Here is a 17,614-nt window from a genome sequence, read left to right as displayed (position 1 = left end):
TCAGATTTGCTTTTACTGCACTGTCGGTGTGTTTTAGGGTCGCTGTCACACTGAAACATGAAGCGTTTGCCAATCAGATTCTTTCCAGATGGTTTAACATGGTGAATCAAAATCTGTGTTCATAACTCCACCAATTTTACCAAAGATCTCCCACCACGGGCTCAAACGCAGACACAAACCATGACTGAGCCACCACTGTGTTTTACAGAGGGCTAGACACTCACTGTTGGACTTCTCTTGTACATGCTGACAATAATTTGAACCAAAACTTTCAAATTTGGACTCATCGCTCCATTAGACCTGTTTTCACTGATTTTTAGTTCAGTTCTTGTGTATCTGTATTTGTGGCCCCTCAAACCAGAGAGGCGGGCACAGGAAGAGATAAGCAGAAAAAAGGAACGAGTCGTTTAAGAAAATGCAACTTTTTGTTTCCACCCTGAATTTTGTTATTTTTAATTTTGAAGGTTTGAAACTATTTTTAAAGATATTTACAATTACCACCTTAAAAATGAACCTGTGTGACCAGACTGAAGCCTTCAAACACAAAGCATCACTGAGTCCTTAAACAGGAAACTCTGAACCTTATTGTAAAAAATTATTCAGAAATATAAAAAAACTTTTTTTATTTATATTAACACAAATTTATCCAGCAGTAAAAGCATTTTAACAAATCGTTTCTGTTTTTTTCTTTCACCCGAGAGAATCTCTCTACATTAAAAAAAGCTTTCCCAGAATTCCCTGCAACTTCTCTTTTCACAGCGACAACAAACTAAATCATAAAAAAAAAAAAATCAATATGTGCATTTAGAAGCAGAGCAATGAGACAAAATTACACACACTTCCACTCTCACAGGTAAAACAGCAGTAACAGACCATCACCATAGAAACACTCTCGCACACGCTCATTGGACACCGAACGGACAAACCAACTGGTCACAGTTTCAGTGTTTCTTCATTTGAATAAATAATGTGACCTTTGATTGGACTAAAACTAGAAAACATCATGGCTTTTATTTTGAAAGAATCCTTTCTTACTATTTGTTTCCTGTTTTGTTTTGGTCCCTGAAAGATTTTCTCTCCGAGTCTGACAATCATCTGAGATAAAAAAAAAAATTCTCTGTTAAATCTTTTAATTTTCTGCTTCTTTTCACCTTAAATGTGACTTTTTTCAGTCCCTGTTTGTCTGCTCTCTGATTGTGAGAACCATAAGTACCAATCTCTGCTCAGTGGCTGCAGCAGCGTCAGCATTTCAGTCCATTTGTACGCGGAAAGCGCTGATTTCCATTGGCCGCAGCTGTGCGATGCGCGGCGGATGCCGTTGTTGGGCAGACTCTGGCTCGTCGTCAGCTCGCAGCAGCGTGAGACCCGACCGACGGACTGATTGGAACTGAAGCGGAGAGAAAAGGTCGTCCAGGTTCACCTGGAAACACAACAAGAAGAAAATTAAGTCATACAATCTTTTAATGTCATTTTAAATCTTAAATAAATGGCGAGCGTGTCATCACCTCTTCATGCTCGCTCCACGTGCACTGAGGCGCCGGCTCGGGGGCGGTGCTACAGTCAAACCCCTTCCTGTGGAGGAACAGGGCGGTTTCCTGTGATGGTGTATCTGCTTCCTGTTTACACAAACACAAAAAAATGACCTCGTTTCTGACAGGTGATCGAGTCGCGCTGATCGAGAACCTTGACAGGAAGTTTGAGCCACAGGTGTTTCCTTACCGTTACCGCAGTGACATCACACAGGTTATTATCTCATCATTTATTTTATACCTTTACTCCAGGTGCATCTCTCACCTGCGTGTCCTCCAGCGTCCTCAGGTTCAGCAGGTGGATGTCGCACGGCAGCGACGAGTGGAGTGGCTGGAAAGGGCGGAGCTTTAGCAGCTGGCTGTTGCTGGTAGCAACCATGGTCATGGGCGGGTGGCAGAGGGAGAGGGAGGCCAGGTGGGCAAGCAGCGACAGGTGATCAACTGAGGCTCCTCCCACTTCCTGTCAGAACAAAAACACAATAAAACCAGAGTGAGAAAAAATATTTGTTGTTATTGTCGAAGCTCCGACGGCGGTTTGTTTCTGTGTCGAAAACTTTGAGTATTTTCTGCTCAAAGTAATCAAGTCACCTTTGATTTAAAAACAAAAGCGAAAAAGTGATGAGTGTTGATCTCACAAAACACTGTGCCGTGAGACTAGGCCCCACCGACAAATCTAGCTATTATTTCTGCCAACTATTATTTCTGTCCCTTACCTTAGCCCCGCCCCCACGGTCCTCCAGCAGCAAGTGGTACAGGCTCGCTGTCAGCTTGTTGTCGGTGACACCCTGCCCAAGGCCGCGGTTATCGTCCTGTTGCAGGCGCCGGTCCAACACCAGCTCCAGTTCACCTGCACAGTTAAGGAGTCCCACAGGTCAAAGGTCCACCAACTGCAGTGACTCTTTAAACAGCAACGTTACTGATCTGATAATTTTGCTACTATTAAAACAGAATAGAAATGTGATGTAAACTGTGGGCTCACCTGGTTTGAGTGACGCGACACCCTGACTCTGAGCCGACAGCAGCGACAGGCGACTCGTCGAGTCCTGCAGGAATACCGCTGATGTCATCGGGTAGAAGTTAGCCTGCAGGGGGAGCTTCGCCAGCGTTCGACGCTGCTGCATCTATACCGATAACAGATAACTCAGTAAGGAATCACAGAAGGGACTGCATTTCAAAATAAAAGCAGCAGAATTGTGTAAAAACCTGGAAACCGTTGAGGTCAGAGTAGAAGCGGTTGCCACTGGCAACGTCACTAACAATCTTCATGACGAGCTCACGATTGACCTGAGACCGAATGTCCACCAAGTTTGAAATCTCCAGGGATTTCCCAGCATGCCCTGGGACAGGCAGGCAGAGCAGATGCTTAAGAATTATTCAAAGCAAATTCATATTTACAATCATTTATAATTTATTTTATAAATTTATGAATGAAGTCATTACCATCCAGGTGGAAGAGTCGCACTGTGTGTGTAAAGTGTGGGAAATGGGAAGTGATGTCAGAGAAGATGGGACCTCTGGAGATGCGGACCAATGGAGGTTCAGAGGATGTATAGAGCTGCAGGAGACATTAACAACAAGTCAGAGGACAGAGCGAGAGAGAGAGCGAGAGTTTCAGGTGTGTTCATGCTGGTCTCACCTGAGCCCCCTCATCCGCGGGCAGGAACAGGTAGGCCCCGCTCTTGTCCCGGGATCCGGTTCTGGTTCCGTACCACAGGAACTGAACCTGGATCTTACGGACTAGACCAGACTGCAGGCGGAGCTTCTGGATTTCAAAGTAAAAGCAGGTCAACAAGATGCTTTAGTGAAAAAGAAACCTTATTTTGAAAATAAGATGATATCTAACCACACATGATTTTATTCACATTTTGTTTTCTTCTTTGCTGGTTTTGAAGGTGTAATCGTACAGAGACTGAAGCAATCTTGACTCAGATTTTTACATTTTATAGTCATGTTTTTGAATTTTCATTATTTTTAATCCCTTTTACTGAATGTATCAGTTCTTACAGTTTGTTACTAAGAACATGGAAGTCTGCCAACAACATTCACACAACAGACTTTTAGTTTGAAAATCCTGACCTCCAGCAGGCCCGTTTCAGGTGAGCTCCATATCTGGACGTGTTTGTTGCTAAGTGACAGGGGTGCGTCTGCCTCAGATCCTTGAAGGCTGGACACCTGGAAGTGCTCGGTGTGGATATCTAGCGGGTTGCCACGACGATGGACTGTGTAGCGTACCCGAGGGGTGGAGCCAGAGGATGCTTTGGTCACATGGTACACGACGAGTGACAGAGGAGGAAGTTCAGCCACGAAGGAGAGCTAGAGTGAGAGAAGAGGAAGTTAAAGCAAACCGCAGTGATCAATAACCTGATCAGTGAGCTGGTTCTCACCTGGAAAGTGTCTGTGGATGGCCGGCTTGGCTCCGCCCACACCGCAGAGATCTGAGTGGACATTTGTCGGCCCGTTTCAGCGTCAATAACCTGTGCGTCCGGAGAGTCAACGACGACGCTGATGACAGAGGTACGGAGCTGCTCGGTGGGGTTAAAGATGATCAATGACCTGAAGCAGAATCCAATAATCAATAGAAGTGATTGTGATTGAAGTCAGCCGCTAACAGGAGTTACTGACATTTACACTCCCAGAGGCCCGCCATTTTTTTCTCACTCATTTTATTACTTTTTAAAGACACTTTTTCTACTTTGTTTTGTGTTTTGACATAAAGACGATCGTCTAAAATCTGAACTGTAAATACGAAATTGAGATTATATCTGCTCTTTCCCCCCTTTGTTCAATTTACACATTCACAATATGAAAAGTATTAATAAAGCTCAGTTTAAACAGCAGTAGTAAAATAATAAAATAACCGGATTATTTCATTATTAAATTCACACCTTAAAATTTTTTTAAAAAAAGGGGAAAAAAAGGCCTCTTCAGTTCCACCCACATACCTCGGCTCATAACTGAGTGAGAGCGTGGTCTTCTGAGGCAGAGCGTCCTGCGCCGAGATCACTTCGTCCTGGAGGAAAGTCACAACATTAAAACAGTTTATCGTTTCTAACATTAAAACTTTCTAAACTCATCTTTTAACTTCAAAAGTTACTAAAGTCAGTGAAGCCTCTTTAAGGAGTAAAGACATGGAGGATGGCCTGAGGATCTGCACCAAGGCCCAGTATGACATAAGGATTATTGTGAACTAAGCTGCGCCACCAAGAATAAAAACATGGACTTGGATATAAATCACGTTAAAGGATGAAAGCATTAAAAACATTCTTCATAAATATATGAAGTCCAGAGGAAAGTTAAAAGTCACCATTTGTAAGAAGGGCTTTGATTGGTCGTGGTGATATTGGCTCTTGTCCAATAGGAGCAGCCAATGAGCGGAGCTCTGCAACACCTGGTGTAGATTCAGGATCGACTGGAATAACCTGGAAAACAAACAAACATTAGCTAAAAATTTCTGTTTCTTTATGTTTTTTCCTTTAATTTTAAATTCAGGAAACAGTTCAATATTTAAAGTCTCCAAACACACGACAACTGAGAGTCTACACGGCAAAAACATGCCAGCAACACGCTTATTTAACAGGAGTGATGGACTATTAGTGTTAGATGCTAAATCTAGATGAATGGGTGTCATGGGAGGCTAATGCTAAATGCTAACTGCACACACTAGATGTGGTGGTACCTGTTACCGTTGCCAGTGGCGACGCCGTCCTTCAACAGAAAGCATGGAGGAAACAAATGAGACAAAAAAAACAGGCTAATGCTAAAAATAATACACAGATACAGGTGATGCTAACACTGATGTGCTGTGAAAAGGTATTTTTTCCCCCATACCTGATATTTCTTTGCAGTTTTGTTACATTTACATGTCTAACAAATTTTGATATTAGGCAATTTGTTTAAATAGAAAATGAATCTGTTTAAATTATAACTTTATTTATTAAGAAAAAATGTTATCCTGTGTGAAAAAGTAATTATCCCTCTTGTTTAATTATGAAGTAACTGTGATTGAGCACATTTTTTGGAAAGTTGAGCTCAGTTTCACTGCCACTCGCAGACCTGACTCCTGGTAGACCTGCTGAATCAGAACTCACTTAAACAGAAACTGTTTTACAAACTGAAGCAGGCTAAAGGATCTCACGGGAGAATTCTAGAGGAAAACCACTGCTACCAAAAAGGCTTGTCTCACATATGCCAGAAAACATATGGATGATCCCGAGATCATCCATATGTGATTTCCGAGAGTGACGCTGAAAAACTAGTTCATGCATTTATTACTTCCAGGCTGGACTACTGTAATTCATTATTATCAGGATGTCCAAAAAACTCACTGAAAAGCCTTCAGCTAATCCAAAATGCTGCAGCAAGAGTACTGACAGGGACTAGAAAGAGAGAGCATATTTCTCCTGTTTTGGCTTCCCTTCATTGGCTTCCTGTTAAATCCAGAATTGAATTCAAAATCCTGCTCCTCACATACAAGGTCTTAAATAATCAGGCCCCATCTTATCTTAATGACCTTGTAGTACCATATCACCCTATTAGAGCACTTCGCTCTCACACTGCAGGCCTACTTGTTGTTCCTAGAGTATTTAAAAGTAGAATGGGAGGCAGAGCCTTCAGTTTTCAGGCCCCTCTTCTGTGGAACCAGCTTCCAGTTTGGATTCGGGAGACAGACACTATCTCTACTTTTAAGATTAGGCTTAAAACTTTCCTTTTTGCTAAAGCATATAGTTAGGGCTGGACCAGGTGACCCTGAATCCTCCCTTAGTTATGCTGCAATAGACGTAGGCTGCCGGGGGGGGATTCCCATGATGCATTGAGTTTTTCCTTTCCAGTCACCTTTCTCACTCACTATGTATTAACAGACCTCTCTGCATTGAATCATATCTGTTATTAGCCTCTGTCTCTCTTCCACAGCATGTCTTTATCCTGTCTTCCTTCTCTCACCCCAACCGGTCGCAGCAGATGGTCCCGCCCCTCCCTGAGCCTGGTTCTGCCGGAGGTTTCTTCCTGTTAAAAGGGAGTTTTTCCTTCCCACTGTTGCCAAAGTGCTTGCTCATAGGGGGTCTTGTGATTGTTGGGTTTTTCTCTGTATCTATGAAGCGCCTTGAGGCGACTTATGTTGTGATTTGGCGCTATATAAATAAAATTGAATTGAATTGAATTGAGATTGCTGGGAAAATACTCTGTGGGGGGAAAAAAGCTGCACCTTGATTCCGTTCCATTACATCTGGCATCAAACTAACAGCACTTCATAAAAAGATCATCAGAGCAACAGATGGGGGTGGTAGTGTGACGGTCTAGGCTGCTTTGGTCCTTTGGGACCCGTACGAGTTGCTGTAATTAATAAAACCACACATTTGTGGGTTATGCAGCAAGACAATGATCCAAAACACGCTAGCAACTCACCCCTCTGACTCAAAACAAAATCTAATTTTTAGGGTGACCGTTCATGTTAGGAAACCCTGCAGTGTAGCTGAATTATTACAATTCTGCAAAGAGGAATGGGCCAACACTATCACTTCTTATGATAAAAGGGAAAAACAAGACTTTATTTCAAATGCTACATTCCAGTTCTTGCTGCCAAGGCTGGCAGAATCAGTTATTAGGTTTAGGGAGCAATTGTTTCACTTTTTTTTTTTTTTTTTTATAAACACAGGAACAGATCAGCAGTTTTCCCTTAATAAATGAAATCATTTAGATATCATTATTTAAACACCGTATTTTGTATTTTCTCAGGTCATTTTTGTCAGTTTAAAAAAGTTATAAAAGCAATTCACTAAAGAAAGTGCTGTACATATTTTCTTCTATTGTTCCACCCTCCTTGCTAATGTGTCTACTGCAAGCTTCAATGTTTACCTGGCTGTTCTTTCACACGGCAGAGATTAATGCTCTGTTTGTGTTTGATTGACCTTTTAATAAGTTAAATGTATTGCTTTTATTTCCCGATTATCTTAACATGCTACTTTGCTAACATGAAGTAACTACCTGGTACCATAGTCAACCACCACATGCTCCCGTTCGGTGCCAGCGACGGCGTCATGGTGTTGGAAGAGCGCCAGGTTCCGCCTCCCCGTTGTCAGCCACTGGAAGTACTCACGTGCTGGAAAATTTTCAGCCAGACGACCATCGCTATGGGAACGACGCATCTCAGCCAGTGTCAGGCTGAAGAGGATTTCTGTTGCTCTGACACAGAAAGAAGACTCAGACAGTCACCATAAAAATAAAGACAACATCATGATGTGTATCGTGTAACCACACAGAGCGGCGGTACCTCAGCGTGGCCTCCAGCTTCCTGTCGAGGCGTTTGTAAAATGGCCGGGATGTGAAGTACCCGGTCCAGTAGTGATCGTCTCGGTCGGCATACGAGAAGAAGTCTCCTCGGAGCTTTGGCAGAGTCGTTCTCGTGGTGCTCAGACGCCGATGAAGAGCCTGGAAGTAATCAGAAAGTGTCCCGAAACGAGCCTGAAAATAAGAGAAGAGGAAAGCTGTCGATCAGCGAAGAGCTGATGTTGCTGACCTGACTGTTTGCACTGATAACAACCTCATTTGCTTTCTTTGTCACTTTTGTATTGCATGTCCAGATGTTGTTTCAAAATATTTTAGATATCATGAATCATATTTGTGTTTGCCATTTTTCACATGAGACATAAACACACTGATAGTTTTTAATCACATCAATTTTTGAAACAACAATGGCCAGAGTTGTGATTCATTATAATAATAATTTTAAAAAACTCTTTTGCATGGGTATTTACTGGATATTAGTGTGACATTCAACAAATGGAAAATAAAATAAAATATTCTAGAAAAGTGATCGAGACCCTGTGGAACTGCGTCAAGTTTGTCTGAGTCATTTTTGCAAAGAGAAACCTATTTGTCAGGCAGTAATGATAAATATTAGCAGGCAAAAATCACACGTGGAGTTCCACATGGCTGCATACTCGGGCCTCTTCAAGAACAGCAAAGACCAACATAATGTCTCCAAATGTTGATAATCAGTTGGTCCCACCTGGGAACCAGGTGTCCTGGGAGCTCACCTTGATGTGGAGCTCTGGGTGCTGGTTGAAGTAATCAAAGAGTTTCTGGTAGTTGTTGAACTGAACGTCCCACTCGCTTGACTCAACGTATCGAAAGTCATCGCCAAGAGGAACAAGAAGGACAGATGAGCGAAAGAGTCGCGACTTCTGACGGTATTGATCCAGCAGGAGGAGCGCTCTGAGAGGACGACAGGTGGATCAATAGAAGCTCTGATCAATCAGAGTGATTATTAACAACAAAACTAGCAGAAATACAGCAAAGTAACCGAAGAAGAAGAGAAGCTGCTATGTTAAATTAATGAAGTTTGTTAGAAAACTATTTGTATTATCACTGTCATTCTAGAAAATGACAATGATAATACAATAACCTTTACTCTACTTAGAATACCTGAAATTCAAAGTAAAGGTTAAAAAAAAGAAAATGTCAAGGAAAAATTAAAAGAAGAAAAGGAAAATAAAACTAAAAAAGATTAAAAAAGCAATCAAAATTTAAAATGTCAAGAAAAAAGTTCAAAGGAAGAAAAATAAAAAACTTAAAAAGGTGGAAATTATGTTAAAACATAAAACATCCATGAAACAGTTTTGAATAAAAAAATTTACATTTATTTTCAATAAAATTGCTTAATGTAAAAAAAAAAGTTTAAAACAATTTTAAAAGTTGCCTAAATTTGAATGGTAAATAAATAAATGAATCACGAAAATTCCTTAAAAATGAAAGTAAAATAAAATAAAATAACCCTTCTTTTAAAAAGAAGAAAGCTCCAAAATTCAATAATACACCTAATGATAATAATAATAATAATAATAATAACAGAATAATAATAATATTGTTATTCTCTTTGGCCCCGCTTCCTGCTCACCTCTCATGGACATTCTGGTCTGTGATTGGCTTTGGTGGGATCTTCCATGGACAGAAGGTCCGTCTCCCAGGCAACCGCTGGAAGTCAAACTGACAGCAGACCGCTGGGTTTGGACCGCACGTGTGCGGCACATCATAGCTGTAGAAGGGCATCATGTGACATGTGATGTCACTACGGGAGGTGGTGTCTGATGGACAGGAAGTGGGCAGAGTTAAACACTAACTGCCCCTTTTCCTTTTTGTATTTTATTGGTGATTAATAAAGTTTTTTGACTATATTTTCTTCAGTAACACCATTAAATTAAAAAAATTAATAAAAATCTGAATTTAATCCACATTTTTAAATGACTTACAATATTTAATCATTTAAATTATTATTTCAAATATTTGTCAAAATTCCAAATGTTTTGTATTGTTCATGATAAATTTTTCCATCACTGAAAAAACATTATTTACCCCAGCTTTGTCGCCATAGAAACTCGAGGGTCTGTTGCTGGGCAAAGTGCTTCTTGATAGAGTAGTGAACTCTCTGGATGAGCATGTTGTGAAGCCCCGCCCCCTTCAGCAGGTACGCCATAGAGGGGGAGTGGCCAAATGGGTCGATGGCCCAGCCGCTCCTCGGCTTCACACCTGCACAGAGAAAACGCCACGGTTAAGCACGCGAACAGGAAACACATCATCACGACAACGTGCCAAACAGGGGAGTCATGTGACCCAGGTGTTTCTGCAGCCACTGGTGTCCCTCCATCAGCTGATCCAGCATAGCGAAGTAATGAGAGTTTGCCTCATCGGGCATCACCCAGCCGCCCGTTACCAGCTCCAACTGCCCCGCCTCCACCAGGCTGGCCAATCACACGAAAGGAAACAGAAAACAGGGGAAAAAATGGCTTCAAATGATGAAAATATATTTTTTTTTAATTACAAAAATTAACAGAAAGAATGTAGTTACATTTATTTAAGCAGGTTAAAACTTACAAGTTTTTCTTTTAAAGGAAATATGACATAAGAGAAAAATTGAAATTAAACTGAAAGGAAAATTCAGAATAAGCAAGAAACAGCTTACAATTTTAGTTATAGTTTAAAAAAATAAAGTCTGCTTCTGTTTTTTTCCTCCCAGCTGTTACAATAAAGTTTAACATTCAGACAGCCACAATTTTCTGGGGTTAGCATCCATCTAAGGATGACATCTTGTACGACAGTCTGACTGAAGGATTTCAACAAAACTGAAAGGCGCTGATATCACTCTGGTTGTAAAAGAGGAAGAAAACTACACCGCAGCCATGTCTGGATGGTCAGTGAAGTCATGCTAGCTGACATTATGCTACTTGATGGTTAGCTACAAAGCTCTGGTTAGACTAACATTAACACATTAGCATTAATGAAGATAGAGGATGAGGGTTAAACTGTTTTAACAGCTGCCATCACAAGACAGGAAGTAGTTGCTGAAAACAGACCCAATGTTCAAAAAAGAGAAGGTCTGAGAGGATTGCCCCACAGCACGAGGTTGTTATTAATCTGCTGCTGAGCGCTTTATGTTTATATTAGAAAGTCCTGATCCTGAGCTTCATGTCCACTGAAATCTTCTGAATCCTTCAAATATTTGGGAAGCTGTGATGGGCTGTGATTTTAAAAACTGAGCATACAGACGAGCTGCACATGAACAGTGCTGATAAAAAGCTAGAGAGGACGAGAATGATGACTGCTGGGTTTTTGGATGGAGGCTGGTGTCTGCAGCATGTTATAAAGAGATGAGACTCAAAGCAGACGCTCAGACTAGAGAGAGGGGGGAAATGGCATCAGATACAGACTCAATGAACCAAAACTGTCTGCGGCTCGACTCCTGAGCTCTGCACATCCTTGCCTGTGTTTATCACTTCATTTTATTTTTGTGCTTCCTCCTGTTTTCCAGATGTTTCTGGTATATAAACAACATTGGTTAATTGTTTAATTTTCAGAAAATGAAATGAAGAATAATTACTTTTGGTTTTTCTGGACATGTTCAGAAGTGACTGGAAAAAACAAACAAACAACCAACCAAACAAAAAAACCTCAAACAAACATGAAAATGAAAGGAAGCTTGAGGAGAAGTTACCGTTTGACTGCTGCTCTCTTCTGGTCGTCGATGTCGTTCCACCACTTGGAGAAATAACTGATTTCAGCCCAGATTAACTTCCTCCTGAGGAGCAGAAAACATGACATGATCGATAATCTGTCAGGAACTCGATCAATAAACAGCATCACGAAGCACAAACTGATAAAGAAATCAAACTTCTGATAAACTTAATGTAAATAAGTTTTATTTTGGAAAAATATGAAGATCATTTCTTCCTATTCAGAGTCAAACCAACATCAGTCTGTGCTGCTGTGTCTTTGTTTCACGTCATGATTTTGTTTTTGTGTTTTATTGTTGTTGTTTTATCGTCAGTCTGATTTGTATTTTATTCCTGATCTCATTGGATGATGGCAAAACTCATAATTCACATCATACTTTTTTATAAAACTCTGAAAGCTCCAAACATTTTTAACAGGTGTCTAAAATGATCTAATTTCTGTGTCATGGTGGGAAAACCAAAGAAAAAAAAACATAAATAAATACATTTACACCATCAGAGAACAGAATGTTGGGTGGGGTTGTTTTCAGCTAGCCTGGTTATGAAGGTTGATTTTAACCTCTAAACCTTCTCTGTGGTTAATAAAAACATTAATATAATAAGATGCAAATCTGCTGATAAATGCTGCTTTAATATTAAACCTGACTTTAGTGTTAGGTTTAGGAAGCCGTCTGTGAGGCGCGTCAGTGCACAGGAAGTGGGCGTACCTGTTGTCCTCGCTCAGTTTGACCACCATGTTGTCGAGGATGTGTCTCGTCTGGTCGTGGTAGTACGCGTCGAACGTCTTTATCCAGCCTGTGACAACAAGAACAAAAAAAACCAAATCACCTCCACGTGTTAGTTCAGCCACCGTCACGCCATCAGAGTCTCAGAGTCTCACTCACCAGGGTCGTTGTGTGAATGTGGAATCAGGAAGAGCTCCAGAGGTTGCTCCGACCACTCGTCGCCCTTGTAAGTGATCTCAAAGCCCTGCTTCCAGGGACCGCCATCGGGGTTATCGAAGGGCAGGAGGTCATAAACATCCAGCAGCTGATGGAGGAGGGGTTATTATTAAAACTTTATTTCTATGTTAATAAAAACTTTGAATATGTTAATAAAGATTTACACACGTTTTCCTTTGAATATTTATATTTATTGTAACTTTCAGTTCTTCATTCAAACTTACGAAACCCATTTAAACTAAAAAATAAAATCATTATTAATGTATCCATTTGATGATTTTATCATGATTTTATCAATAAGAGAAACTCTCTGTCTCCAGACTCCAGCACTATGAACCCTTCAAGCTGTCCTCATCAAGATTCTTTTATTTAATTTTGTTCTAATCAATAAAAGGAGAAAATTCTCAAACACAGGAAGTCCAAGGATGTCCAGCAGACGGTGAGGTAACCCCTCTGATGTTAGCATGACTTTTCAAACTAGAGGTGGACACACTCAAACAACCGTTACTCTGCATAAAAATATTTGCTGGGATGCTATTCTAGATATTCAGAGAGTGAAAAAAGGACATTTCTGTCCTTACAGGCTGGATGTGTGCCAGAGTAACTTTCATAGTTTAGTGTATTATAATCTACAGAGATCAGAATGTGTGTTAGTATGTGAGGAGGATGAACTTTCACAGTGTATTCACCAGAGGTGCCAAACCAGAATCACGTAACTGTGACGTCAAGGAACCAAAGGTAAACAGGAAGCACGAACACATCCATGAAACTGACACAGTGTGTGCGAGCTGCTCGTTTACATCCACACCAGTGTGTTCTGAAAGATTCCCTGAGCCTGTGTTTGGATGCTGAACATCATTGATTTACTTTTTAGTTGTTCAGCAGCTACATGCTAAACATGCTAACCATATCTGCCTGTGTTCAGGGTCAAATACTTTTAAGATCAATAAATTTTATCTTAAATAAGTGTTTGATTCATTTGACATTACAGCCGATCCACGCCAACGCCATGTTAGTCACACGTTAAACTGCTGGTTCCCGTTTGATAAAGTGTTGATATCAGCATCTTTAAATAAAAAGTAATAAAAAATTAAAAACTGAAAAACTTGAGTAAATGTTGTCAGTTAAATCTTCTAAAGTTGAGACAGAACAAAATATAAATGTAAAATTTTGCAGACCTGAACTCCGTCCACTCCATCCTTCATCTCTTTAGCCAATCGGCAGCCAGGAAGAGCCTCACCCCTCCTGCCGAGGGCGGAGTCTATACTGTTGTTGGCTCTTTTCCACGCTGATGCTTTGCTTTGGAGCAGAGTGTCACGGAGCATGGCAACCAATCGGTTGTTGTCGCTAAGGAGACGCTCCAACCCGTCAATCTTCTGCTGGAGGTGGGCCAAATCCTAAAAAACCCCAGAGATCTGATTGGTTCAATTTTTATAATTAGTTTGAATTCGTTTCTCTTTCCTTGGTAATGAAATATTTATATAATTTTAAAAGTTACCACTATCACTTATTATTATTATTATTGTTGTTGTTGTTGTTGTTGTTGTTGTGGGCCAATTTTATTTTTATTATTATTATTATGAATAATGACAAGAATCACAGCTAAAAAGAAAATTTAAGTTAATGTGAAAAAAGAGTTTACATTTTCTTTCTCACAAATGACACTATTTTGAAAATCCACAGGCTCTTATTGTGAAAAAAATTAAAACTCTTATGGACGCACCTCATCCACCTGTCCACCAGGTGGCTCCCCATATCGCTTAGACTCTGACCCCTGCATGAGGTCCAGCATGCGGTACAGTGACATCACAGCCACGCAGAAGATTCCGCCCACCAGAACCGCCAACATCCGACTCCTCTTCATCGCTATGACAACAAAGAAACACATTTTCTATCAGTTAACTTTTTTTTTTTCCAATAATTTCTGCTTTGATTTTTAGGAAAACTGTAAGTTGTATGTCATGTAATAATTTTTATACATTACACTTATTTTATAATGTGCATGTGCAAAAATAATCAGGCTCATGAGCTCGATGCTGGAAATGTATTAAAAATGACCAAATAAAATTATTTAATTTAATTTCACTGATAAAACAACAGGTTGATCGTTCATGCTTAGCGGTGCAGTCGAGGCTCGTTCTGAGCAGGAAACACAGTTTAAAGTCAGGTCAGCACAAACAGACTGTGGAGACTTTGAACCTCAGAGTCCGTTTGTCAAAGTAAATATTTCAGAGCTGATATCAGAATTATTGACTCATGTTTTCTTATCAGTGCCCAGCAGCTGTCTGCTCTCACAGCTGCACCGGTTAAATGTTCAGAGAGCTGAAGGACTTATTTCTGCAATGTTTCACTGCTCAAGAGTTCAGAGGGACTAAAATAAACAAACTAAAAATAAATTACTGATCTTCTAACCGCCTGCATCGGCCCAGAAGTTTACGATCATCTCTATGTTAGTGCCGCAGAGTAATCAGACTACTTTTAGGCTTGATGTGTTAATGCACTGTCTGACCTCTTTAAAGACTCCACAGACCCTGTGACCAATGGGACCACAACAGATGGACAGGGTCTGCCCGACAGGTAGGACACCTGACAGGTGAACCCCAGGCTGACCTGACAGTCTAACACATGGTTCCTGTTTTTGTTCTTCTGTAGATCTGGAGGTTAAAGCAGTCGCTTCACCTGGCGTGACCTCTTCCTGCGGGAGGGCTGAATACTTCCTGACACTGATGACAGACTATCAGCTGATAATTAAAGCGTTTATGGCCACAAATACAAAGAAGAAAAGGACCAATCACATGAAAGCTGCAGGTGTTCAGATCTAAGGCTACGAGATAGCATCTGAAAACACTCAGTCATGATTTCTTAGTCTGGAAGTGACGCTGCCTCCATGGATCAAACGGAGCGGCTCAGCTCACAGAGGCGATTTTTGACTTGTTAATGAATTCTGTGCAATTCTCCTGACTCGCTTTACTTGTCCTCTGCTTTGCATAACATACAACAGGAAGTCAGCCATGTTGCAGGATGAATTTCATAGTCTTTCCCTTTTAAAAAAAAAAGGGGGGGGGGAATCTTTAAAGAAATAAAAGATATGATCAGAAGATCTAAGAAAACTCAGTTTTAAACATGCTGGGGCTTTTAAATATCGGAGACCTTCAGAGATCTGGATGTTTCCATCTGTCCGTGCAGCTGTGAGCACTTTCCTTCCTGAGGACAGTGAACTCAGAGTTTCTGCAGAAATAACTTTTTTTTTTTTTCCCCCCACTTTTCCTGAACCTGTTTTTCATTTCTGTGTCACTGCTCAGTCCAGGAAGATCAGTCATTTCCATAAAAGCAAAGTTTTCAGTCTCAAAACCAGCAGGTTAGCTCTGAGGGAGGAGTCAGGCTAAGTTTTTAGACATTAATAGAGTTCAGGAGGGTTACTGCACTGCTGCTGATATTATTAACAAGAAAAAACACACACACTCATTTTTTGCACACTTGGAACTTTTCTTCATGAAGTTGCTACTAGTTCTACAAACTGTGCTGTAAACAGTAATGATGATGATGATAAAGTCCAGAGTGTAATAAAGAAATTTAACCGAGGTAAAAACTCAACTTAACTTAAATTAAATAAAATCATCTGATATGAGTATTAAGTTTAACTCTTTACACATTTAAAAGCAAACATGCAGAGGAGAGCAGAGAGAGTCTGAGCAGGCAGAAAATGAACTGAAACCTTATTAATAATCATTAGTAAATGACGCAGAATCTCTGCTTTAAATATAAAGTACAGCCTGCTGTCTGACATTTGAATTTTCCTTTACACAGATAAAAACATTTACATCAAAATATTATCATTAATCACAGTGCAGGAAAAACAGGCCGGACTCTCAGAAGTCCTCCTCTAGGATCCAGCTGTGCACTCCAAAGCAGAGAGTGAGTTACAGCACATTACAGACCGTTTACCTAGCTGTTTGAAAGTTTTTAAGCTTTTCTCCCATAAAGTCGACATCTGACGCCCTCCTCTGTACGCCCCAGAGTAGCTTGTACACATCCAGTCATTTTGTTCTGAAATGTGATGGTTCAGAAAAAAGCTTCAATGGTTCCTCCTAGCACACTTTCAGGAGGAAAGAGTTAAATGTGAGACTCGCTGTGTTATATTTAGTCTTTATGTTGTCAGCTGCTGTCTGGTTTCTGTGTTTTCTGTAAGCTGATTCATTTAAAAAAGCACAAATTTCCTGCCAAAAACTTTACTAGCGAACAGGAAACGAAGCATCACGTGACGCACATCTGGAGAACATCCTCTGGCTCCAAACTCCGAGTTTAAAGGCGCGTTTGAAGAAATTTAATATGTGCAGACTTTTCACTTTTTAGTGCACATGAAGGAGAAAGCACAGTATTGAAGCGCTCACAGAGCATTACCCATAAAGTTACGTTTGTTTAAGTGTGTGTTTTTTCTTTAGGTTTACATTATTTGTCTAAACTCTGAGGTTTCCCATGTGTTTTATGTTGTATTATTTGATGTGTTAACTGGTTTTATGTCCTGTCCTCGTGTCTCGTGTACAGCAGCAGAGTGTCATTCCCTCTGTGGGACATTAAAAGGTGAGCACGTGATGAACAGGTGAGTTTCCGAGCTCGGATAAACTGCGCAAGTCTCCAGGGTTTCTGTGGATGTTTCACAATTTTCCTGCTCACAGGAAACTTTCACACGTTTCCTGCAGTAAAATCTGCCCGTCAGCTCTCCGGAGACCAAATAGCTGATCTTTAAGTCAAACTTGTCACGCAGCAGTAAAACTGACCAATAGAAATAATTTAGAATATTTTCACCTGCCGGCTCACCTGATGCTTTCCGCTGCAGGTCTAAGAACCTCCGACAGAAAATTCATCAAACTTTACTAACTTCCACTCAGACTTTTCCTTCCTTACTTCCGGGTGGTACAAACGCTGGCGGGTCTCGCGCTCTCACTGCGTCTCGTGCCGCAGTTTACGTGCGCAATGACGACACTGCGTGACCTCAGCCTCCCGCGAGAACGAACCGAATAAAAAACAATAAATAAATTAAAAGTTTCTTAAAATCGAACAAAAATAAAGTTCGGACTTTTGGCAGAGTCAGACCAGCCTGCTTCTGCTGCTGCGCCTGCGCACTGCCGTTTGTTTTCCT

The 17,614-nt window shown here is 40.7% G+C and overlaps 1 protein-coding gene and 1 long non-coding RNA gene across 3 annotated transcripts; one reads left to right on the top strand and one right to left on the bottom strand.

Annotated features, from left to right (window-relative positions):
* Positions 1-606: 606 nt before the first annotated feature.
* Positions 607-17,614, bottom strand: LOC113026155 (alpha-mannosidase 2-like). Of its 2 annotated transcripts, none has more exons than XM_026174618.2 (24): positions 17,293-17,614; positions 14,198-14,340; positions 13,653-13,871; positions 12,418-12,562; positions 12,241-12,328; positions 11,515-11,598; positions 10,137-10,264; positions 9,879-10,052; positions 9,424-9,610; positions 8,564-8,741; positions 7,798-7,988; positions 7,512-7,709; positions 4,834-4,948; positions 4,472-4,539; positions 3,914-4,082; positions 3,606-3,842; positions 3,166-3,291; positions 2,970-3,084; positions 2,733-2,866; positions 2,509-2,650; positions 2,243-2,376; positions 1,795-1,989; positions 1,506-1,616; positions 607-1,420 (listed from the first exon to the last, which is right to left on the bottom strand). In XM_026174618.2, exons 2-24 carry the CDS (start codon positions 14,336-14,338, stop codon positions 1,250-1,252), a joined length of 3,450 nt encoding a protein of 1,149 aa, XP_026030403.2. In that variant the 5' UTR covers positions 14,339-14,340; positions 17,293-17,614; the 3' UTR covers positions 607-1,249. The 2 variants fall into 2 exon arrangements, with proteins under 2 accessions (XP_026030403.2, XP_026030404.2); XM_026174619.2 differs by having other exon boundaries at positions 17,281-17,596.
* On the top strand, positions 14,791-15,584 carry LOC145429706 (uncharacterized). The gene is made up of 2 exons (XR_013909982.1): positions 14,791-15,051; positions 15,127-15,584. It is a non-coding gene; the product is annotated as an uncharacterized LOC145429706 (long non-coding RNA).

Source organism: Astatotilapia calliptera, chromosome 7 (genome assembly GCF_964374335.1).
Source record: "Astatotilapia calliptera chromosome 7, fAstCal68.1, whole genome shotgun sequence".
NCBI lineage: Eukaryota > Metazoa > Chordata > Actinopteri > Cichliformes > Cichlidae > Astatotilapia > Astatotilapia calliptera.
The sequence above is the reverse complement of the archived record's forward strand: the minus strand, read 5'-3'. Positions and strand labels throughout refer to the sequence as shown.

What these genes read in the sequence shown, in the direction of transcription:
- LOC113026155 (XM_026174618.2), bottom strand. Translation starts at nt 14,338, where the DNA reads ATGAAGAGGAGTCGGATGTTGGCGGTTCTGGTGGGCGGAATCTTCTGC. An exon ending in CTGGTGGACAGGTGGATGAG is followed by an intron (nt 13,872 to 14,197) that starts GTGCGTCCATAA and finishes GGGGTTTTTTAG; the next exon opens with GATTTGGCCCACCTCCAGCA. An exon ending in GACCAGAATGTCCATGAGAG is followed by an intron (nt 8,742 to 9,423) that starts GTGAGCAGGAAG and finishes TCGTCCTCTCAG; the next exon opens with AGCGCTCCTCCTGCTGGATC.